Source organism: Corvus moneduloides, chromosome 16 (genome assembly GCF_009650955.1).
Source record: "Corvus moneduloides isolate bCorMon1 chromosome 16, bCorMon1.pri, whole genome shotgun sequence".
NCBI lineage: Eukaryota > Metazoa > Chordata > Aves > Passeriformes > Corvidae > Corvus > Corvus moneduloides.
In genome coordinates this window covers 5,560,659-5,585,467 of record NC_045491.1, presented here as the reverse complement: position 1 = coordinate 5,585,467, position 24,809 = coordinate 5,560,659, and the positions used below count along the sequence as shown (strand labels likewise).

The following is a 24,809-nucleotide window of genomic DNA, read 5'->3' as shown; positions in this document are numbered from 1 at the left end:
AAACTTTCCCATCTGTCTCCTACAGCTAGATGCAGTCTTTATTTTGAATATTCTTCCAAGGTAACTACTGACCCATTTAAAGCTGATACAATCTACTAAGCTCCTTAAATCATTTCTATTTAAGTTCTCCAGTACTGAATAACGGGTCCTAGTCCAGAAACCTTGGAGATTTCTCTCTTAAGAAGTTGGCATGGGAAGAAATTCCTTAGCTCAGGAGGCAGCAGTGTTTGGGTGGCTCTCACCGTGCGTGAGAGTCACGTCAGGAGGAAATGGTCCTTTCCTTGAAGAGCTTCCAATTGCCAGCCTTTTCTCAGCAGGGCCAAGCACAAGCTGTTGTATTGCCAGCCAGCAGCGATTAAGCTCAGCTGTCCATATGCTCCACCAGAATTTATTGTGCTGCTCAGAAATCACAGTCTTTTAAGGCTGATAGATACCAGGACTATGAAGAAATGAGGTACTTAAGTGCATGTCAGCCCCATCTATGGGTTTTGATGATTTTGCTTGCCAAAGCATTAAACAGAAGGAGCCTGTGAGGATGTGAAGTCAGCTGAAAATCCTTCACAGTGCCTGCTGACATTGTATCCTGACAGTGACGGCCTTTTGGGGATGTATGGACTTCTTTAATTTCATTAGTGATGTTAGGTAAATATATTCACACTAATGGAGACTATTCCCTTTGCTACCAGCTCTACCTTCTGATCAGAAATACCTGCAGCAGATGAATAGACCTTAAGTGGAGTTGTTAAGCACTGAACGTTTCTTCAAATGTAAAATGGTCCACATGGTTTTAAGTACTTTATTCTTACCTGAGTGCCTGTGAAAGTGAGTGGAGTAGAGAGAAAAGCTTTTATAGCTCCTGGAGAAAGACATCGCTGAATTGGGACTGTGCAGTTTTCAAACAACCAGGAGGAGAGATGCCAAAAGAAGTTCATCCCTTTTCAAGGTGCTGTCACTGGCAGCTTTCATTGTTCTTCTAAACAACTCCTCTTCTAAAGGAAAAGTTTCTGTTTTTCAGAGATTAAAGCAGTCCTGTCTTCATTCATTGCTTTGGCACTTGACTGATTCTTCCCTAATGGGCAGATTACTTAGGAAGTTTTTGAGCTGTAATTTCAACACGTAGACCAACATGCTGACTGTTTGACAATAATATAGTTTTGAAAAATGACACAAAGTATCAGCACAATTATCTCCCCAGGGTGGTTTTTTTTCAAGCTGGAAGATGGAAGTGAGTAGGGAGGCAGCAGCATCTGACTTGAGCTTGTACCTCGGTTCTAAATGACAAATTGGCTCTGTTGCAAATTCTTTTTTCCATAGTCTTTTATCAGAAAGTTTATTGATATCCAGTCTTACTAAATAGTTCTGCCAGAGTGTGCTTGGAACATGTTGCATTAAGCCAATATTTGTGTGTGGCATCTGCAGTGTCTGTCTCAAAGAGTGACTGCACAGTTGGGACAGCAACAATGGGGTGGTCCATGAGAGAGTTTTCCTTGTGCATACCCCGAGGCATGTGTCTGGAAGACTGAGGATATTGCATCAAAACAACATTATTTCACCAACTGTGAAGCGTATTAACACGTGGAATCAACAAATCATCTCTATAAAGTCTCCAGTGCCCTTTTGAGAGCCAAAAAAAAAAAGGATTTTCTGCCTTAAGCACCAAATCAGCTGGTTAACATCTTGCTTTCCAGGAATGAGTCATTCACTTTTTTAAGTGCCAACCAGGCTTGGTTGCATTCAATCAAGGTATGTATTGCTTCCCCCTAAATTGAAGCTCTGTGTGCATTTTTCTGACAGATCTGAATTACTCGTTCAATGTTACTCCTCAAGAGAAGAATCAATGAACGCCAGCAGCTCTCTCTAGTCCAAGTCATTTGCTCTTCAGAATCTCTACAATTTTTGGTTTTTAAGGTATTGGGGAAAACAGGGGTAAAGAGAGGATGCTGCTGAGAAACTGGCAGTAATGTGTTATCTTTGCTCTCTGAGGCACTGGCCATGATGTGCTGATGAGCAAAACAAGCTACCAAGTTACTGCTGAATGAGCCAGGGAAGGGATGGCTTTCCAACAGAGCTCTGTAGGTCACACATCGATTGCATCCCCCAAATGTCCCATATTTCCATATAAAGGCACCGTGAGCTTAAGTGGATTTGGTCAAACCTCACATTCAGGCCAAGTTTCCAAACCTGCAGCACGATTTTCACACTTCTCGGAGAAACCAGGGATACATTACTGTTTGTTACAAGATGCTTTTTAACTCTGCTAAGCAATACCTCCTTGCATGTGTTGGTTCAGCACAGAAGCAGCATCTGGAGCTGTGCCTGGACAGCTGTTTGGGGAGTCCCAGCTCCTGTTCAAGGAACATGGCTGTGTCTTCTGTGCCCACCTTTCAAATGCCACTGTTTGGTCTTCCTCTTCAATCACCCAAGATTAGAAATTATTTTCTAAATGGGCAAATCTGTTTTAAGTCTTCTCTCCCAGTGCCTGAAACACCATTTTCCAGGCTTCTGCTGCACAACCAAAAGGACAAAATTATGATCAGTAAGACTGATTTATTGTAGGTGGAACTGCAGTTGACAGAGGAAAAACAGCAATTTACATTTTCCAGAGCTAAAGGGATTCCAGGAGGATGTTGTTTGCTTTCTTCAGTCCCTGATTTCCTACCAGCATTAGGGTTTCATGTCTTTCAGATGCTACTGAGGTTTTAATGCTGCTTTGCTGTCTTATATTTAGCAGTTTCCAGCCATGGCTCTTCATAGAGCCAAGCCTAAACCACTCATTTTCATGACACAAAGTCACCCCCAACCTTTAGAAATTTGGAAGAACACTCCAAATGATCCAAGTTGCGATACTGGTTTGACTTTCTGTATTACCTACACACGAGACCCAGCCCCTTCATCAGGCACTGCCTCTGGTCTGCACCGTTTCCATGGAAAGCTTCCTGCATTTATTTGAAATCCCAGAGAGTGCCAGTAAATTTCCTGGAGACTTAAGCAATGCTCTGCTTGGTACAACTGTGAGGTGGCAGCATGGTCTGGTGGTGAGGAGGGGCAGCTCTGAAGATGTGTTTTCTTTTCTGCCACGGTACTGCTGAGGAATCTGGAACTGGAGACTGCATCTTTCCATGCCTGCACTCCCCTCACACACTGCATCTTCAGGCTTTGCTGTCTGCTTTTTGGGCTTTAGGTGGTAGTTCCCTGTGGGGTTCGTACAGGACCTGGCATGCTGGGATCCCTGTCTCACTTGGTTTCTTTTAGGCATGGCTGTAATACAAACCAGCTGCACTAATATTTTAGCTGTAGGGAGAAATGTACTGGTTTGATGTGTGCTGTGTAGAAGAAAGAGAAAGCTACTGCCCCTAGCCCAAAAATGTGAGTAGCATAGCAAATATGTTAGTGATCTCCCAGAAATGTTAAATGAGATGGATTCTGCCACTGCCTTCGTCACACTGTGGGCTTTTAAGAGATTCTCTTGTCTGGGTGAAGCTTCAGACTGATGTGCTGAGGAGAGCTGGTGAGCCCTGAAAATAAGGCTGAGTCCTGGTGATGAGTTTTAGAGCATGGTTTTTCAAGGGGGGCATGTTATGAAAGGAGAGGATAAATGGTCTGAAAGATCTGTAGGAGCCAAAGCACTGCAGCTGCGTGGCAGGGCTTTATAGAAAGGCCAGATAGGTGACAGAAAAGAGTAAATAACCTGCAGAATAAACAGTCTGGTGCAGTGTGGGTTACAGCAGCTCCAGCAGGGAGGTAGCAGCAGTCTCCAGGTGTGCATGGCTTTCCTCACACAGGGATCCTGCTGCTGTGTCTGCAGCAATGGTGATCCCTGCACTGGAGCTGGAATGGTGCTGGCAGCCAGGATGAGGAGCTGCGAGCTCTGCCTGACCTTGGCAAGGGAGACAGGGCCAGAGCCCTTCCCAGCTGGCCAGGAGCACCAGCAGCTGCCCAGGGAGAACTGGGAGGCACAGCTGACACATCTTTGCCAGCCAGAGTAAAACCTGTTACAAGCTTTGGAGTTGAATCTCTTGCTTTGAAAAAAAAAAACAACACAAACATAAGAGTGAGGAGTGCCCTGACCTGTCTGGAGGAGCCCTGAAGTGCAAATAGCACGAGAAGGTAAAGAGCTGGCTACAGAACAGGTTTGTAAATGCCAGTGTGTGCTGGGGAGAATATATCTAATGAGCTGGGGCTGCAGCTGTTTCGTTCTTCCTCTTGTTTGACATCTCAAAGATGCTGCTTGTGTCCTTCAACTCTCACCTGAATTTCTCTTGGTCAAGGCTGTTGGTGGGATTATTTCTTCTTTTGGTCCCAGTTGCCTCATTGGCAATTAGGGGAGGTTTGTCTCAGCCACGCCACAGAAATGGGATCACAAAGCCCTGTTGCTGAGGGGCTGCAGGACAGTGCTGCCCTCCCAGGTGTTCCTGAGGTCACTGAAGTGAGGCTGGGGCAGTAGGAAAACATTCCTCACTCGCTCAGTGCATGGCCAAGGGTTGGGACACCGCCTACTCTTGACTGTGGGCAATGCAAGCAGCTGGGAAGGGTACCTGAGGTTTCCATGCCTGAGTTTTCCCAGCTCTCTGGAGTGAGCTCTTGGACCAGGGCAGACCTCTGGGGGTTTCTCCCACCTCTTCTTGGCCTGGGACATACAAATGTGGTCTCCTTTCTCTGTAACTTGCACTTAACACTGTGGAATAGTTACTCTCTCCTACCCGGATGCACAGCTGTGGTCAAACTGGTTTCTCAGAGTAGCTATGAGGAACCACCACACCCCTCTGGTTTTTTTTTTCTTCCTCTGGGAAGAAAAGCCCAGAAGAGCATTTTTGACCACAATCATAGAAGCTGCTGTTTTGTGAGAGCCCACAAATTTGTCCATGCTCTCCAGCACTCTTCCAGCAACCAGAGATGCAGGAAGATGCTCGCATATCCTGCCCTGGCACAGCCCAGTTATGGAGCTGTTGTCCTTGAATTTGTCAAACCCATTTTGGAAGCAGTTTTGTGTCTGCTGCCAGGCTCTGGGGCAGTGTTTCAGCAGTTCACTGCCTGATGAGGAGCTTCACAGTATGTCAATAGAGTGTGTTTTCAATAAAAGATGTTTGGGAGAGGGATCTTCTGGATTCTCTTACCAGCAATGACCAGCAATGCAGGATGAGGTCGCTCAGTCTCTGCTCTGGTTTGCATGGGAAAAACTCACATAAAGTTCTAGCACGTCTTTAATGAAAATGAAATGTTAAAATTGGGATAATACCTACCTCATGCTGCTCTTGAGGGTTAATTAATGTTTACAAAATCACTTTAGGCCCTGAGATTTAATTGAAGGAAAAATATTACCATATAAAATAGCTTTTTATGCAGGCACTGCTATAGGGTTTCAGCTGGGCAGAGTGCCGTGGCAGCCAGTGTTAGCACATGTTTTATGACATTTATGGTTGTGAGGCTTCCTGTAGTTTATATAAAAATTGTCTCTTTGAAATCACAAATGAAACATCAGTGTTTTCCTCTTGCTTTGAAAGAATATTAATTTACCATCTTAGGGCTTGACTGACTATTTAAACTGCTGTAAATACAACTTCCTTTGAGAAAAACAGAGTGGAATATCTGTTCCCTTGCTTGGGATGAGCTGATATGACTTGCTAGCGACTCCACCTTTGGATGCCATGGATGCTGCTGGCTCAGATGAGCAATAAATCAGGCTGGCACTGGGTGTCCTGAAGTAGTTTAAGGGTGTATTTGGGTGTTCATTATAATCTCCTGCTATCAAGAAATTTTAAATACAGCTATAAAACTTCATTTCTGGAGTTAAATTTAAGTGTGGAAAAAATTAAGTGTGGAAGTATCAGCCAGGGAGCAAGTTCTGTTAAGTGGGGTGTTTCTGTGATTTTGTTTCTGGATTTTTATTTTTGTTTGTTGTTTCTTTGCCTTGTTTCAGGGTTTTTTTTAAAGATGGAGTAGCAAGAGAAGGAGAAACAACACTGGGTTTGGCTGCCTTTAGCTGTTGTTCTAAAACCTTGTCACTGCATAAATGTCACCTTTTTTCCTGCTGTAACATCTTTTGATTTCACAGGGTGGTACAGGTTGGGTGGGCTTAGGGGTTGGATTAGTTACTCAATGTGCTTCTGGTTTTTTTCTGCCACCCAGGGTGACTACGACCCCAGCAGAACCAAAGTTCTCCATTTCAGCATGAACCCAATGAGTTTGGCCAAGCAGCAGCGCAAGGAGGAGCAGCAGCAGCTGCAGGAGGAGTGTGAAAGGCTGCGGGAGCTCGTGAGGGTGCTCGAAGGAGGCGGTTCCATCTCTGGGAATCTGGAAGGAGTCGGGGGTTTTCAGTCCCCACAAGAAATTGCAGGTAGGCTGCTGGCTCCTGGTGCTGGGGATGCATTTATTCATCCGTGTTGCCAGAGGAACTGACTGCAGAAGCAGATGGAGGCATTGCAGACAGTGTGCTTGATGGAGTGGTTGTATGGAAAATGAACAAAGCTGGGTTGATGCAGGAGAGAGTGAATGTGTGGTGGCAATCCTGTGGCTGTATGGTAGAGGGTGGGTGGTAAGGCTAAATAATAATAATTCATATCATTTTCTCATGATAAATGAAATACCAATACAACAGCCTTCATAGGCTGGTGCTGCCGACAGAGTGAAAGGAAATATTTCCTTCCTTTCAGGGCTGGTTTAGCCCTTGAGGTAGTACAGACAGCAGGAAATAACTTTCGTAGCTGCAGGGAAGCAAGTGGTTGAAATCTTTTCAGACCTGGCTTAAAACAAATTAATATTGTTTATCAGTGTATATGTGCCCCATTAATCACAGCTACATTCAATACTCCGTGAAAGCAGAGTACATCTTTCACCGAGCTAAATACGTTTCACAGAATCTGTGGCACTCCTGTACAGTCTGTCTTCCCTTCACATACCTGAGTGAGATGACTTTTTAGCACAGTTACCCCAAAAATCAACACCTCCAGATATACTCTCAGACTCTGAAAATCAAGGTAAGGATATCAATAGCCTGACCCATTGCCTGCAACACTGCAAGGAATCAGGCAGAATTGAGTTTAGCTGAAGAGCCCAGGAGAACTTACTGCTGTAAATCTGTCATGCCCTCAAAACAATTTGTTAGAGAAGAGAAAAATAAAAGAGAACTGAAGGTCCGTGTGGAGCTAACCTGGTGTGTTCCAACTGCACGTACATGGTCAGTGTCTGGAGGTCAGGATCCTCCCTCATATGAGGCAGAGAGAACAGAGCTTTTCCCAAAGGAAATGAGTGCTGGAAACTTCAGACCCACAAAAGGGCAGAGCCCTGGTTTAAAGAAAATGCACAGAAGAAACCATCTTTCTTTGTTATAAAACCAGAATTCTCGGGAAGTAGCTTGTCTGTTTTCCCATCGCTCAAACAATGGCACTTTATTACTGCCGGGAATGTGTTTGTTCCAGCATCTCATAGTGGATTATGGTACTATATAGCCTTAAAAATATGATGGTGAGAAGTGCAGATGGGGTGGTTTATAAACTGAAGAGCTCACTGGATGTCACGAGTAAGTGACAGTTCTGTCACTGCTGTTAGTGGGTGCTCTAACAGATGCACAAGCATGAAACGCTTGGCAAACATTTAAAAAGACCATTATCTGTAGGAGCTTCCAGTCTCAGACCCCCACTGAGCAGTTCTTGGGGCTAGTTCTTGCATTGCAATTTGAATTCAAAATGCACCAGGTTCTAGGGGCTGAAATTGCAGTGTCCTTGTCTGTCCTCCTGTCCCCGAGTACCAGGCACATCTGATGCTGCAGGTCCAGGGGGCTGACAGGGCCCCGCGAGCCCGGGGAGGGCAGGGGCAGAGAGGCTGCAGAGGTGAGGTCAGCCCTGTGTCTCTGTCACTGATGAATGAACCTCTGGGGTATCATCTGTGGTAATTAGACCATCTCTTCTGGGGGAATGTGTTCCTCACGTGTGCCTCCTGTGATGTGTTAGTCAGAATTATCATTCTGCTGCCTTTCCATGCAGTTGCTTTTAGCTGTTTGTGAGGTGCCTCTGTGCTGGGACGTTACCAGGTTTGTCGTTAGCTCAGAAGGGATGCATTTTTAAAGTTGTTTTCTCTTCTGCCTTTGATTCCAACAGGAAAACAAACAGCTCAGGGGGTTTCAGGGTGTTTCCAGCCTCATGTATGGGATGCTTTTTTTTTTTTTTTTCCTTTTACCCCAGTCCCAAGCTACATCATTCTGACTTCTGGTGACCAGCTCAGGTGGAAGAGAGAATCAGGTGCAGAACTTAGAAGGGTGGGAAGTACTTCATTGTTGTTTAGCACAGTCACAGGAGGGCCCTTTGGATTCCCAGAGTGCCTATAAGTGCATCTGGAAGTGGTTCTTGTAAACAAAATGGGGAAAAGCTGTTGTTGAAGGATGGAGCAGCCCTGTGAATGACTCTCTTTGAGAACAGGGTGAAGGTATAGGATGCCAGGTTATATGGAAAGATCTTGGGCACTCTTTCTTGTATTTCACGTGCTTGTATGCATCACTGTCATGCACAGGGCAAATTGCCATAAATACACCTAAACTCTCATTTCTGCTGTGAGAGCATTCAGCAGCATGGTCAGAGCATGGGGACTGCAAATATTGGGATGTGAAGAGATGCTGAGGATGTTACAGTGCTGACCACAAGGTTACTGGGTTATTCTGAGCTGGCTTTAAATTGGCCAGTTGAATGCCAGATTTGGCCTCCTTGCTGGAGCAGGGAGAGCTCCTGGTGGGTTTGGGGGCAGCTGATCAAGTGTGCTGTGCAAGCTGCATCCATTTCTGCATTGACTCCATCCTGCATCTGCAGTATGGATACAGCAGCTGTTCAGCAGTGGCTTAACAGCATGGATTCGTGTGGCCAGAAAGCTCACGCTGTCTCCCTCTGGGTAAGACATGGAAGATCCAGCTTTTGCTGTTTTCTTAGCTCTGCCCACAGGAACAGCTGCCACATGCCTTCTGCTTCAGTGTATTTTCAAGGTGTGAAGTGGGGAGCGTGTGGCAGAAACTCCCTCTGCTCTGTTTGTCACTGTGCAATTGGCTACCCCGGGAGGGAGGTTTGTTGTGCATGATGAGGGAGTGGATTTCAGTGAGTTTTGTGAAGCTGTTTCTGTACAAAAATAACAAGAATTGGAGTTCTTCTTGCACCCCTTTCTGCCAGCTGCAGTCCCCATCTGTCTGTTTATCCAGCTCATTCGTGTGACACACGCAAGAGGCAAATTCAGTTCTCAGAGCTTTTGAGGTGGGAGGTCCCTGGTGTCAGAGTAGAATGGGATGAAGAGAGAGCAAGGACAGAGTAGGAAGAGTGTGGATAAAAGCTGGGAGGACAACAAAGGTCATATGTAAGTTTGCATTTTGCCTTTAGACAGATAGAGGTAAATGTAAGATTTTATTGTCCTGTTTTGACATATAACCTGACTGGATGGTTGGTGAGGAGGGATTTGGGTGGCCTCCAGCCAGCCAGGTTTGCTGCGTTCAGCAAGCTCATGTGATATGCAACAGCTATGCTTATGGTTCACAGAATTATAATTATACCAACCAAAAAAAGGCATTAAGGACAATGATGTTGATGATTTTGATAATAATGTGTTGGCCATTGTTAAATCCCTTCACTGGATTGGAGTGCAGCACATTCTTTCTGATCATATTTCCGACTCCTGCGTAGGTAATAAGAAAATTATTACTGTGGACGTTAAAGCTCATTAAATGTGACTCTATTAAAAATCAAGGTTATGCTGGACTTTAAATCTCTTTGAGCATAACTGCTGGAGGCTGCAGCACAGCCTGGCAACTTGCCATGTGGTTCAGTGGTCCTTTCGTCTCGTTGATGCCGTAATAGCCTCTGTTCAGACGGGGACCGATGGAGAGCTGTAACAACATCCTGTCCTTTTCCAACATACAGATTGGCCGTGCAGGCTCGTGGGCTGTTAACGGGGGCAGGGCCGTGGCCACCGCCCTCGGGGCGTGGGCTGGACCTCTGTGGGTGTTGTGTTCCTCTGCTGGGTTGTGTAAGGGCAGGGAGCACCAAGGTCAGACAGCCATCTGGGGAGGGGCTCCGAGTCCTCCTGCCTCGGAAACAGGGAGCACAGATTGTGACAGCTTTGGGAAGGTGGTGCAGGGCATTGCTGCACAGATTTGAAATCTGTTCCAGTTCTGCATTTCCCTTTCCCGTGCTCTTCACACCTTCCCCCCACTGCCCCTTCTGTGTTTCAGTCTACATCTTTTTTTCTTCCATCTCCATAGCTTTTCCTACTTTTTCCTGTTTCTCTCCAGGCCATTTCTGTTTAGATCTTCGTTTTTTTTGCGTCGTGGGGTCCTGGTGGATATCCTGAACTCTGGCACTGCTAGAGATGGATTTGGGTCTTCATTGCAAGCGAATATGTAGGTGGCAGCTAATGGGAAGCTGACAGAAGTAATGACTTGTAGCAAAGCACAGGTGAAAATGAAAGACAATGCTTGAGGTACTCCTTATCTCCATTTGTGTTCTTATCTTAAAGGTAGTGTATCTGGAGGTAGGAATGGATGACCCGTGGAAGCTGGTTCCTTACTAAAAGAATGCAGCAATGCAAATTTTCCATGAGCTCTCACGATTTATTGCTATCCCGTAGCTACACTGGAGCGTTCTCTTCTTCATGCAGCTTCTCCCTGTGAGAAAGAGGAAAAGTGCTTTTAATATTCTTTCTGGAGAGAGAGAGGCTGGCACCCCTACCAGGAAGGAAGATGGGGAAATCAACTCTGATTTCAGCCATCTGTGGAGAACGTTGGAACTATTTTCCCGACCATAATCCCACCAAAAAGGAAAGCTGTTCATCCATCTCAATGGTTTCAGTGTCCTTTTCCCCTTGTTAGGGAAAAAGTAGGAAAAGGGGGTCCTTGGTGAAGGACTGGGGAATCTCTCTCTGAGGCAGGTGTTTGGCCCTAGCAGAGGTGCTACACCTGGCATTCAGCAGGGGCTGTCCCCAGCATCGCGGCCATGCCAGGGCCTTGTAAAAGGTATTTAATTGAATTTAAATTGGGTAATGAATTAATATTAAAATAATCTAATCTTGTTGAAGTGACAAGCCAGAGACGGTAAAATTTGTCACTGTCCCAGTGTGCTTGTGCTTCTGATGGATGTGTTTCTGAGTACAGAAGGTGACAAAAAAGGAGCAGATGGAATTTAGAAGTTGCCATTCTCCATCCACAGTTGGCTGAGCTGTTGGTGCTTGGAAGCCTTGGTGCTTCCTGCCATCTGTGTAGGGAATCCACACATGATGAGGGCTGCACCTGTGAGTGAGACCCGAGTCCACCTGAGGGAGGATTCTTCCATGACCTCAGTTGCTGGTGGGTGCGCATGTGGAAGTGCAGCCTCCATTCCTCACTTTGTGCCAGTGGCTCCCAGCATCCCACTGGTCAAATGGGGTTGTGCCAGGTGAGTGCACAGAGGGCAGCTCTCCTTCAGTCTCATCCTGCCTCTTTCTGAAGCACAGGAAGGATTTGTTAGGTGACCCTTCTCTCACTTTGTTTAACCTGCCAGTTCTCCTTCACTTGTACTGAAGGAATTGCCTTCGTTCCAAAGACACAAAAAGGTCCAGGGCATTTGCTGCCTTAAATGTTAAGGGACTTCAGTTAAAAGCAGGATGTTAGCCTTTGTGCCCTGCCTGTATCTCAGTAAATTGCTTTCTGCATATCCCAATTTCATCTGAAGTTAATAAAGAGCTTGACTTTGCCTCTGGTGCTTTGCTGTGTGCTGATGAAGGTCTGTCCTCTTTCACTCCAGAGATGGCCATGTATCCTGGATGGGGGGGAAGAAATCATCCCCTACTGCTACCTGTATCCGAGATGTTGCATAGCATTGGTGTGCAAACCACAAATGATACAGAAAGCAGCACAAGGGATGAGTGTTATTAGCAGCAGTCCTGACTCACTGGGAGCTGCCTGCCCTCCTGTGCTGACTCCACAGCCTCCGTGGGGCACTCCCTCCAGCTCTCAGCTCATTCTCATTATTATTGTTTTTATGGTGCTACTTTCTCTTCTGCAAGACATTTAGACCAGTCTGGGACCTGAATAGTATATTAAGAGTGGGAATAAGCTGATAGTTTAAATAGAGCTTACTTGGATTTCCTTCCTTTTTCTCCATATCCCTTTGTCTCAGCCCAGCACTAGAGACAGCCAGGCGGTGCTGCTAAACATACCTGTTCTCATAAATAACTCTAGCAGAGTCGTGATCTCCTATATTTCATATTGACAGGGTTACAGTGGTTGGGGGAGAGTCCCTAAATGGTGTCAGTGGATTTGGGCAGTGTAGCCATAAGGGGAAAATACCTTGAAGGTTTTGTGTGTTCTGATTCAGCAACAGTGGCTTTGCTAGTAAATGTTCTGCACTACTGAAGTCACTGCAGGCACCTATAAAGAACCAAGTGTCCTGGCTTGAATGAAAGTCCAGTATCTCAAGAGGGCTGGAAGAAATGTTCCGCAGTTTAAAAAAAATTGCTTTAATCGTATCTAGTATTCATCATCCAGAAAGATTCCCAAGGGGTTTTTTTGAGCTAATACAGATATGAAGTCATGCAGCACTGAGGATATTGCAAGCAGTGTGCCCTGCCTGTGGCAAGATGCCATGAGTCTGTTGAACAACCAGAGACTTGCCCCGAGCTCGGTGTAATCTGTGTGCTGCGAGCGGGCCAAAGGTTGCTGACCGAACAAACCCCCAAGGATGCCTGAAGCCTGCAGCTTCTTATGAAACTGGGATGGGAGGTGCCACCGAGACATTGCTGGAACTTTCAGGCTCTGTCTGCTGTCCAGGGAGGCAGAGGTTTGTAATAAATTCTGTAAAGTAGTTCTGTTGTAGCTAGTGAATGTGTAAAACTCGGTGTCAGTCAAAGGTTACTATCCAGACTATACTTAGCCTTCACAAAGAGCAAAAAAAACTGCAGGATTTCTTCCTGCCCTCCTTTTCTACCAATTGCACATGTGAAGTTCTCCAAGAGCTCAGTATTTCTGTTTTTCTAAGAGACAGCCTGTGAACCCACATAATACTTCCACAGCAAGTCCTACAAGGGCTTTTTAAAAGCAACTTCTACCCTCTTGCTAGGCACTGTGTAAAAATGGATTACAAAATATTTAGTAGAAGTAGCAGCCTTGTTCCAGAAAAAAATAAAACCATTTTTACAAGGATAAAAACAGAAAAATAAGTTGTGAGAGAGAAGGAAATGGAAAAGAAAATAAAAATGCATATGTGATGAGGGACACCAAATTTAAACACAACTGTGACAACATCTGCAATGGTTTCTGTAGCAATATGAGGAAGGGGGGCTCCCAAGGGAAGATTCTCTGGGCTTATTGATCCTGACTTGAATCTGGGTGTAATGGAAATGAGTAGCACTGCAAAAAAATACAGCTGAGGAGAGGGCTGCTGGTTTCCTGGGTAAATGCATTTCCCTTACTCGGTCCTGACACCATAAAGGTGTGGTGTTACATGAGGAGGAAGAAGCTGCCTTTGCTGAGGTAGGAGGGAAGGTTGGAGGTAGCTAATGTCATTATGCATGGGCAGAGAGCAAGGTTAGAGGTGACTTCTGGGAGCAGATAAATCAAGAGAAAATGTGTAGAGAAACCTGGGCTTACAGGGAGTATTCTGTCTCCTTCTGTATGTGGCTGTGAAGGAAAAACTGGTGATAGAAACAGTATTTTTAAGCCTGATTAATCAGGATTCCTGTTCCCAGTCCATCAGTAGCTGAATGAAATACAAAGTGACCATGTGGAAGAGTTGTTCTCACTACCAGAAGTAACCCCCAGAAGTAGCTGTGCTCCTTCATTTCTACTCAGGGGATGTTCAGAGCCTTTGCAAGAAGAAAAGTCAATGAGCTGCAGAAGTATCCAAAACCCTTCTGTGTTTTAGCTCCTTCCCACCCCCACAATCCTTGTAAAACACCATCAGATTTGTACTGTACAGAAACTGCTGCACAAAAGGTAACACTGGTCGTGGCCACAGTTCTTCCACATCCCTCTGGTTCTTCAATATCCCCCTGTGCTGATGGTTTCTTTGTCAACCAGAGACAAGCCAGCAGCCTGTTGAGCTTTATTGTTGGTAAACTTTGGCATTTGTGTTTTCCTGCTTGGATGTTTGAGTCGAGCTCTCATTGCTTGGTTGTGGCCTCCTTGGTGGCTGTGTGACAGCTGGGATGCTCCTGCTAGGTCTCTCTAGTCCTGAAGGGAAGGAAATGCACTGTTATCTGCAGCTGCCCTTTGGCTCCTGCGGGGCTGTGCTGTGAGCTGCCTCTGACAGCAGTTTGCATCATGGAGCAGCTTTTGATTAGGCCTGATGTGCCACAAGGCCTCTGGATGTACACAATTGAAAATGCTCTTTCATTCATCAGCAGGATTGAGAGGAAAGGCTTGTGCTGATGTCTCAAATTGAGGCCGACACGATTTCCCTGACATCAGAAAAACCAGCCTGCCCGCGTGGCGGAGCGCTCCGGCAGCAGAGAGCCTCAGATCTCTGCTCTGCATCTTGTCAATGTATTGTTTCTCCTGGAAATTAAAGCCTGATGCCTCTGTGAGCCAGCAGAGTGGTAGAAATCCAGTGGAGGGACTTTGTAAGGGGTGTCAAGGATACTGGGAAGTCTTAAAAAGCCTTGTGCTGGCAAGGGGAACGTCCCGTTGGTTGGGGGTGGGGATGTTTATTGGATTCAAGAAAGATGACAGGAATGGCAAAACACTGAACTTATTTACCCTTTCCCACTCTATACTACCCAAGATGGTTCTCCTGTTGTGATCAGGTCATAATAGGAAAAAACTGACTGATTTTGCAGGTTTTCTCTGGAGTCCTCGTATCAATTTGCAGGTAAGTATATGTGGCCAGGAGCTGAAATCTGATGGTCTTCACAGGATAAATCAGGGCTCCTTAACACTGAATCCCAGACGAGGCAGGGGGAATGTGTGGAGACTGAGAAATAAAGTATGTCTCCTTGTACCACATTTTAAAGGGGCAACATGCAACTAAAATTTGGAAGCCAAAGGATAACTTTTGGCATGGGCTGTTTTTCTGGTTCATCTCCCTGTCTGTGGGAAGCTGTTTTTTCTGGGAAATACTGTTTTGCAGCTGAATTTCCAGTTTTTCTTTTCACTTATGCTGATTATTTAGGATCTGTAAATGAAGTAAAATAAGGTTCAATATTTCAGAGCGACGGCTGTATTTAAGAAGTTTATATTTGATGAGTAAGTTGATGACATTGCATTATGTGAATTTGATGTGCAAAGTTGTCACTAGAGTATAAACATAGTGACAGCAGGACCAGCAATTCCCAGCCTAATCAAGTAAGCAGAGTCACACATTCTTTGAGCTATAGCGTAATAGAGACTGATTTACATATTAAAATGAGAGAAGCTACACAGATCCAACAATTAAGTTGATATTTTAATTGCCTAAAAGTCAGGAAATTCAAAGTTATGTTGCCTGCATCACTTAATTTGTCACCCGCATCTATTTGTGGTATTTTCAATGACTTTATTTGGTACAAAGCTAATGTGGATTTAAATACGTTTAATGTTAGCTGTGGATGAAAGGAGAACTTTGGATTTACTGAGTTAGAAAGCAGACTAAGAGAACTGAGGATTCAATTATTGGTCTGTTTAAAAGTAGTATAAACAAATTCCAGGTAATTTCTTTCTTAATATTCTAGTGGACATGTTGGGAGGGAGAGAGAGGGAGCTATATTCAAGTGCAATGAAAAAAATTCCCATTGATCTCAATAGACCTTGAACTGTATTCTGTAACTTCTTGTTTTCTTTGTAAGGAATAAGCTTTATGTAATTGCAAATTCACACAAATGCACTAGTAGCACTAAGAATTACATCAATATATGGATTCTGTCCTTGATGTTTATGCTGGTTTCACAGGGCGGATCTTGCATTCAGATAAGCTCTCAGTATACAGCTCCCTTATCTCCCCATGCTGATGTTCTGATACACAAATGCTTGTTCCCCGTGCTCACAAAAAGCTATTCACACGCCGAGTCTGACGATTTTTTTATAATCCTTCTTTGAATTAGACTACAAAAAGAATGTGTTTGAAAAGGTTAACTAATGGATACATTTTTCTCCCCGATGAGGAAAAGAAAAATGGTGAAGTGTTGAAAAATGGTCAAGCAGAGTTTTGATCATGCTTTTCTAATCAAATACATTCTAGGTGGTGAACAAGGAGGAAAAATGTTAATCTGTAGTGGATTTATTTGGAATGGAGAACATCTATTTGGAAAGCAATCAGCATACAAAAGCACACACTTGTAATTACTTTGCTGTCTTAATCATGGCACTGACATCAGTACCATGATGTGGTAGCGTTGTGATATCCTTTGGAATGTGGTGCTGACAGAAGGATGTCAGCAGGAAGGGAGAAAAACCTGTCTTAGCATCTTCACCCCTATCGACCTGGCTTGCTGACACCCCGGTGTTAGGTCAGTAAGTCGATGCAGTGCTCTCTGTGCTGCTGGCTGTGGTCTGGGCACCTCCTGCTGCTGGTGTGGTTCCGTGCCAGGGAGGCAAAGGCATCGTTAAATCATAGCAAGTCCTAAAATGCAGGAAACTCTTGTCTGCCCATCAGGGATTTCTGAGCATCTGGGAGCAGTCCATTCTTTACAGTAAACTAAAGCTACCTGGTGTGGTTTGTGTGTCACAGCACTGATGCATCTTCCCTCGTTATTGTAGTGTTTCCGTGTTTTCTGCGTTTTAGTGCCAGCTTGTCTGGCATCTCCACTTAGGAGCAAGTCAATCCAGCTTCCATTAGGGAACAGCATATTCATTCTTATATACATCCAGCTCAATGGATGAAAATCAAACAGATGAAAGGCTGAAAATGAGATCAGATTCACAAATTGCCTTTTCACTCTCTGGCTCCATGTGCGTTTCTGTCTCAGTTGAACAGAAGAGGCTCGATGGGTCCTGTTGGAGGACTGTGGCATGGGGGGGTTGTTGGATAGGTGTGCAATGTTGTAAAGTTACTTTCTGCCATGATCAGACACCGTCATAGGTGTGCAGCAAAAGTACCTTAATTAAATACATCAGAGGCTTCTGTAAGGAAGGGCCAGAGGTGGCAGCAGCAGCACCTTTGCTGGAGACTGCGGATGTGTCATCAGAAATCTCTCCGCTGGTGGCATCAAAGCGACCGTGCAGATCTGAGACATTCAGCAAAGGCTTTCTGAATAGGCTGGTAATGACGCCGGCATGTGATTCCCCTTTTAGACTGCCATGCTGCGATGCCTCCCCTGAAACGAGGCAGGATTCAGGCGAGGGGAAGTTTCTGTCTCATTTTAGAAAAGCGATAAAAATAAATCCCGAGTTAGAGCCGGTGATGTTAGAGCTGCGTAGCAGATGTGGGCTAAAGGCGTTTCCATCGTCAGCCACCATGGGAAGGAACTCCAGGTCAGGTTGTTTCCACGATGAGTCCCTTCCTCGCTACGTGGGCAGGGCGCTGATGCGTTTGCAAGCTCCCTGCAGAACGTGTTTGGACTCCCATGGTGCTACCAGCAGTAGCAGAGATTACTCTTTGCTTCCATTTCAAAGCACTTCTTTCTACTACAGGATCCTTCACATTTTACAGTGAAAAACGCCAGGAAGGAGGAGGGGAGTATCACCCTGTGCTTCTGTTCCAGAGTCCCCAGAAAATTTTTGGTGAAGGGAGGAATTTTAAGCAGAATGTTCCCACATATGCAAAAGCTTCATCTGCAAGGTGATGTCCTAAGCCAAATGGAGAGGCTGCTTGCAGCACTTGGGAACAGATTTAAAGCTAATGGCATCTTAGTTACGCCTCAGGTAGCTCAGAGCCCTCAGCTGCTAACCCCAACAGAAATAAATAAGGATAAAAATTAGAACCAGGCATATCACACCTCCTGCAGCATCTTAAACGCTGCTGCTCTCCTCTGTCAAAGCTGGAGTGAGCCAGGCTCATCCTTACAACCAGGGCAAATAAGCAATTAGCAAGAGGTACAGAAATAGTGTTTAGGAAGGTATAAAGTTGCTCTGAGAGCTATTAAACACCTCTCCTTGTTTTGCTCATTGTTTAGAGTGGGAATGTTTGACACTTAACAAAAGCTGACTAATTCTTTGGGTTTTTTTCCCTTTTAATGATCAGAATTCAGGGGAGGGCTGACTGTGACAGGCAGGAGAAAGAATTGCCATCCAAGTGAAGCTCTTTTTGATTAGAAAGCCCCTTGGATGATTTAGTTTGCAGTGATTTGAGTGCTGGCTGGCTTGAATGTGTCAGCAGTACTGACCAGCAGGATGCAGTCCTGTTGTGCAGGTTCTGGTTTGCTCTTCAGGCATCAAGAAGAGAAGCTGCTCCAACAAGAGTCTGTGATGAGGGAGATTATAACCAAAGCCAGCCGTGCTCGCAACTTCACCATCTGCTGGGAAAGCTCTCCCTTGGCTGCCAGCACTGGTGGGAGCAGGCATAATGATGATAATATTTTCCACTTCTGTAGCACCCTCTGTCCAAAGGTCTCTGAGTATGCCAGAGATACTAATTAAGCACCCATGGGAGGTGGGCAGGAGTCTCCACACAAGCTTTTTTTGCTTGCAGAGCCTAAAGAGATTGTGGCACTAATCTTTGGGCAGCAATTCCTTCCATCAGGCAGCTCTGGAAGAACTGAAAACGTTTCATGGTGGTGTTAGTTTGAATCAAAGCCGTATTAGGAAAGCAGTCTGGCTCACATTAACCTGCTGGACTGAGCTGATGTTCCTGGGTGGTCTTGTTGGAAGAGCAGCAGAAGCTGGGTCTGCTGTAGCTGGTTCAGAGGTTCTTGTAGTGTAAGACTTGGAGTAGGTCTTACAATTTGTGTCCAGTCCTTAATGTGTGGCCTTCTGAGGAAACTGTGCTCTTAAGATCAGATGGAAATCTCAGTGCAGTGCTCTACATGTAAAAAATCATGGAATCATATTCTAGTTTGGGTTGGAAGAGACCCTTAAAGGTCATCTAGTCCAACCCCCTGCAATGAGCAGGGGCATCTTCAACAAGGTCAGGTTGCTCAGAGCCCTGTCCAGCCTGACCTCGAATGCTTCTGCCCACTACCTCTTTGGGCAGCCTGTGCCAGTGTTTCACCATCCTCCCTGTAAAAAAACCTTTTTCCTTATATCTAGTCTGAATTGATCCTCTTTTAGTTTAAAACCAATTGCAGAAGCCCTGCTAAAAGGTCTGTCCATGTCTTTCTCATAAGCCCCCTTTAAGAACTGAAAGGCAGCAATAAGGTCTCCCTGGAGCTTTATTTTAGATAACTCAATCTTTCTTTTTTGTAACCTGCATTTCCACAGACTTCAGGAAATGCATGAATAACACTGAATGGTCCGTGAGAAAGGAGTAAGCATGTGACAAAGGGGAAAATTTGACCACAAATCTTTAATGCCTGATGCCAACACTCACAGTCCTGGATTTAAAAGTGTGTTCCCGTGAAGAATCACTTAATGTGTTCTTCAGTCAGGGAGAGTTGTCACAATGAAGCTTCTCCTTCCCCTCAGTGCAAGGTATAAAATGAAAGTTCCTGATTAAGACCAAAGATACACGTACTATCTACCATCTCTAGGAGGAAAAATGCTGTTGTCAAGTATCCATTATATGGTGTGTAAGTGTATTTGAGGCTATTAAAGACAGTTATCCTCAGAGATTTATATGTAACAAGTTAGAACGGGGGAGGGTGGGGGAACAAACCCTTGCCGTGTTTAATTATTGCTGGGTGCTGCATGCACTTTTCTCCATTATTTACTTAATCTTAAATGCCAGATGCTAAAGGGCACCAGCATCAATTAACTGCTTAATTAGACTTGCAAAGAAATCATGTAATTTAGTTATAAGCAAATAAAAAACCCAAAACCGCACAGAATAGAAGCTCAGGGCTCTCTTTGCAATCATTTTTAAAGCTCCCTGCATACACTGTTTGCTTTCATTGCTCACTGGAAACTCTTTGGAGCACTCTCTGTGCCTCTTGCCCTGTAGGGAACCAAATATCTGGATGCAGCATCTCTTGTTCGTTCTGAGTGGATTTAGCCACAGCTTGCTTTGTTGCTTTCCAAATTACTTTAATAGAGGTTTGGATGAAGGATTAATGTGGTGCCTCATCCTGATCCAGAGCAGAACCTGGCCCTCGCCCTTTCTGTGCTCTGCATCCCCTCTGGTGCTTGCTCTGGGTGCCCTGTCAGGGGAAGAGCATATGCTGCTCCCTGTTCCTCCTAGGAAGGCACATTTTTGTGTTTTGTGGTGTATTTTGGCATTTTAGCGTGCAGCCCAAAAGCACCCTAACTTTAATAAAAAAGCCCTGCTTCCCTCGCCTCAAAACAATAGGAAGCCAGATACTTTTATTCCATTAGTTGCCACTCTTATGAATAAGAGTGTTCACAGGAGTGGAATGCATTTTGTTTTATCAAGGCATCGGACTCTATCTGAATCCTTGTGTTGCAAATTGCTGTAAGAGGGTAATAATAATGATAATATTTTCCACTTTAAGCCCTGGGCTTGGGTATAAGCAAAGTTTTCCTTCTGGAGAGCTGCTGCTGCTCCTGTGGCTCTGGTGCCACTGTTCTCACTTTGGTATCAGCAGCACTGTCATTTCACTGCCTCTGCAGCATTCCCTGTTTCACAACTTTTGTTTCTTTCTTAGTGCCTGCATGTTGGAAGCTGCTGACATATTTTTTCTCAAGTGTCCTGAAACCTTCCTGAAAACAAGGTGGTGTTCAGCTCTCGAGAGCTTTGTTCTTCCTCTGCGCCTTTGCTGTCTCAACACTGCTCTTTTCCTTTCTGAAAATGCGATCCAGCCCTTACAGAGTTCCTTATTTCTTCAAAGCACTGTATAAACATTATCTAATTAAGTATATATAACATGCCCTACAGTATGGTAAGGGAAAACTGCAGCACAGCATTGAAGTTTCCAGCCACTTGATCCAAAATCAAGTGTAAAATCTGATTGAATCACTAATTATTTTTCAAAATGCTGTGCCTAATGACATGCATCAAGACAGGAAGATCAGAGCTGCAGCCAGAAGCATTGGGAGCCAAGGAGAGAGGGGCTGTCAGGTAAGTTCTGTATTAGTTCTGGAGTTGGTTTGGGTCTGCACACTGAGGTAATAAACAAAACAACAACAAGAAAGAGTTGCTGCAGCTTTTGGATCTTTCCTGTTTTGATATATATAATCAGTTCTACATTTCCTGTTGAAATGTTCATTAAAATTGCAGCCCCTGTGATTATGCAGCTGCCTAATTCAAATCAATGGGGCTCCTGAAACAATTTTGGATATTTTTAAATACTGCTGTAGAACTTCCTTGTTTACAATGTTATGATTAAGTGACTTTTCTTCTAAGTTATCTAAAGCATTAATAAAAATATCTTTAGGTTTTCTCTAATTTTTTTGTTTGTTTGTTGGGTTTTGGTGGGTTTTTTTTTTCATCTGAGCAGCTGCAAGTAATACAAACCTTGCTTTATGGCTTTATCTTTTACTTCTTAGTGCAGAATGTCTTTTTGGGTTGATAACTAAATCAGAAGCCCAATTACACAAGTTCTTTATAATTCCTATTAAGCCATAATTGACTTTTTTTTGTTTTGAAATCCAAACACAAGTAAATAAAATTAACAGAGCAGCAGAATAAACCTCACTGAGATCCTGAAGATCATGAGAGGGAGTGAACAAGTGGCTGTGTGGTACTTAGTTGCTGGCTGGGGTTAAAACGTGACAAACAGTCATGCTGGGCTTCCAGCTCACGAGCTTCTGAAGCAACTGTTGATAATGCTGCCAAGAAGATTATAATGTCCAAAGGGTCAACTACTTCAATAGGTCTCATGCTGAAAGGGAGCTAATTTCAGTTTTACTGGAAAGATGCATTCAAGGTAATTTCAGCTCAGGAAATTCTGCTTTGGAATGCTTCAGAGTGATGCCAGGGCTCATGTCAGTTTGTTTATATGGCTTTGGGTTTATTAGCTTTTCACTTTTCTAATACCTTGAATCCGTTTTACTGTTTGGTACTGAGGCCTTGGCACGATTCTGATGTGTTTAAGTTGCAGACATTACAGGAAAATACCTAAATCAAAACATTGTGGGAGAGAGACAGCATGAACAAGCAGATGTTTACAGTCTCTGACTTCTGTGGTTGAGGAAAAGCAAACACATTTCTATAAAAACTCAGTGTGGTAAAAGCGTTTTAGTTGCCTGTAGTTACATGCTTCACCTGCTTACAAAGGTATTTTTCTAGTTGTCTTTTGCTTTTATTACCTCTCTCCAGCTGTACTTATTAACTCCTTTGTTTAACTCCACTTGGTAATGGTCCCACTGGGGCTGCCGGAGCAGGGGAAGAGGCAGAGCTGGCACAGCTCCGGGCTGGATCTCTTGGTCACATCATCCCTTGCTGAATGTATCTGCTCAAGCTGGTGCTGCCAGGTCAGGTGTTGGGGTGGCCAGATGTGAACCACTGCAGATGTTTGAGCATCGCAGTGTGGTTCAGCCCCGATGCTCTGACACCAACCTGCCAGCGCTGCTGTCGCTGTCACGTCCCTGATCACAACAAGAGGGATGGTACTGTGGAAACTGTGCAGGTCAAAATTGGTCAGTGCTGGCTGGAGATTGCCAACTGTCTCATTACTGGGTTGAGAAATACATGAAGATTTTAAATGAACCCTTGTTCTGTGGTGCTGGAGAAGTGGGATGCAGTCTGTAGGATCGAGAGGTGAGAATTGTTATTTAGTATCATCCTTTGTATTCAGAACCTATTCATCTATTGAATTCACCTATTGAAAGTTGGAGGTAAATGCTTTGGATGTGGACATAGGAAGTGAATGAGGTGGAAGAGGACCGGAAAGACCAAAGCTTTTTCTTCTTTTTACAGAGAATAGATTGAATGTGATTTGGCCACTGCACCTTAATGGGTAATCCCCACTCTGAGCCTCGGATGAAAAGAAGAAATCTATAAGGCTAGAGATAATGCAGGGGGATTTTGGCAGACTTTTCCCAGATGTAAAGTGAGCAACTGAATAGCACAGCCTTTAAGGCTAACTTTTTCTTCGAGCACAGAGCTAATTCACTGATTTAGCCAAGTTGGGTAAATCTGTTTCTCATTGCTTGCACATCCCATGCACACAGACCTTTTGTGTGTATCGTTTTTTCCTTTCCTCACTTGTTCCTCAACATACACCTTCCCTAGGCCTCTCTGACCTGTTTTGGCAGTGCTGCTCATGCCAGCAGCATGGTCTCCATGGCACTTAGTGTCATTGACCTCAGTGGGAAGAGTCCACAGCAGCAGCAGCAGCGAGTAAAATGTTGTCTAAACCTAAACGTGAAGCGAATCCTTCTTGTGGGAGGCTGCAGTGCAAGAGATCAGGATTCTGTGTGCACTTGCTCCCTGGCCTGGGGTGGATCATTGGAAACCAAGAGTCAAGGTTACCTCAGTGCTGTGGTTTTTTTCTATACCAAAATAATCTGTTTGGTGACTAAGCACGGGATTTTTTGACTGATCTTATTCCAAGCAGTCTAGTCCTGCACTAAGCCAGTGTTTGGTGCAGAGATCTCAGGAGACAGAGAGATGGAAGAGTTCAAGCAATGTCAGGAAGCAAGAGGATCTTCCCGACAAGTAGGGCAGGAAGAAGGGATGTAGAGGCTGTGCAGGGGGAATTCAGGATGCAGCTGGAAAAGAAAAATAGTGATATTCTGGAGTAGGCTGTTCTTTGAGCCTGCTACCACAGTTGGTGTGGTGGAGCTTGCTGCAATGAGCGTGTTGGCCTCTCGGGATTCCCAAAGTGCTCTGCCAACTTCACAGCAAAAGGAAATCTGCACAGGGGTTGCTTCATCCACCCCTAACATGCATCCATGGCTAGTGTGAAGTACAGTAACTGCTTAGTGCCACACAGGAACCATGCCAATGGCAGAAAGTGAGAAGTGCCTTTTTAAATTGAAAGTGGAGGAGGCAGAACATGGTTACCCAATGGCACTTGTACAGGACTGATGCCACAGTCCTGGGTCGTGCCCTCGGCCCCAAATAAAAAATTCTCTGCCAGGAAAATGTTTTACCTCTTCTGTAACATTCTGGGTCTGAGTTTCTTATCTTCTCTGAAAAATGGTATATCCAGAGAGCAGCGTGCTCCCTGCCATAACCTTTAGCTCATTACTGATGCAGGGAGCGAGTGCCAGCTATTGAATCACAGGGCTGGGACCCAGCTAAAGGTCGGGTTTGTGTCTATGTACATGAAAGCAAGCACAACCTCTTCTTTCCAAAAGCACTGGCACGTGGAAATGTAAAAGTTCTTGTCTGTGAATTCTGCAGCGCTCACGTCAGGGTTGGAAGCAAGCAGACAGGTAGGAAAAGGCAGCTTCCCAGTTGGGGAGGATCACATCAAGGGACTGATGGAGTTTAGGAGGTGTGGGCACAAGCTTACAGCCATTATTTTTCTCCAGGGTGGAAGAAAATGTTTCTGCCAGCAAATGCAGACAGTGCCTGGAAGCAATTTGAAAAGCCAGGCTGACTCCCATGGCTTCCTGGCCTCCAAGATAACCCTTTTACCTGTGTCCTGTATCCCACTGCATAGGTTTCCTGGTGCTGTTTTTTCCAGCTCATGCTTAGTTTCCACAGCTCTCTCTCTGCCTCCAGCAGCTTTTGAGGTAACTTTGCACTTAAAACTTCTTGCCTTTTGTAGTTTGAGTTGTGTGATAGAGGATTGAATGCCTTGCATCTTTAGGGAAAGACAGTCTCTCCTTCAAGACATGCATGGACTTACGTATCTCTGCTGCATGTTAAATTGAAGGATTTTGCCTCTGTTATTTGGGATTTCTCAGTTGTTAAAGCCTTTCAATGCCTTTCATTAGCAAAGGGACATTAGGCTGA

General features: G+C 44.7%; 1 protein-coding gene across 3 annotated transcripts in view; it reads left to right on the top strand.

The window, feature by feature from the left end:
• Positions 1 to 24,809, top strand: part of MAD1L1 (mitotic arrest deficient 1 like 1) — a 348,979-nt gene that overhangs the window by 219,926 nt on the left and 104,244 nt on the right. For all 3 annotated transcript variants that reach the window (XM_032126012.1, XM_032126014.1, XM_032126013.1), the window contains one exon: positions 6,127 to 6,334. In XM_032126012.1, the coding sequence (XP_031981903.1) occupies positions 6,127 to 6,334 (208 nt within the window). The remainder of the gene's footprint in view (positions 1 to 6,126; positions 6,335 to 24,809) is intronic.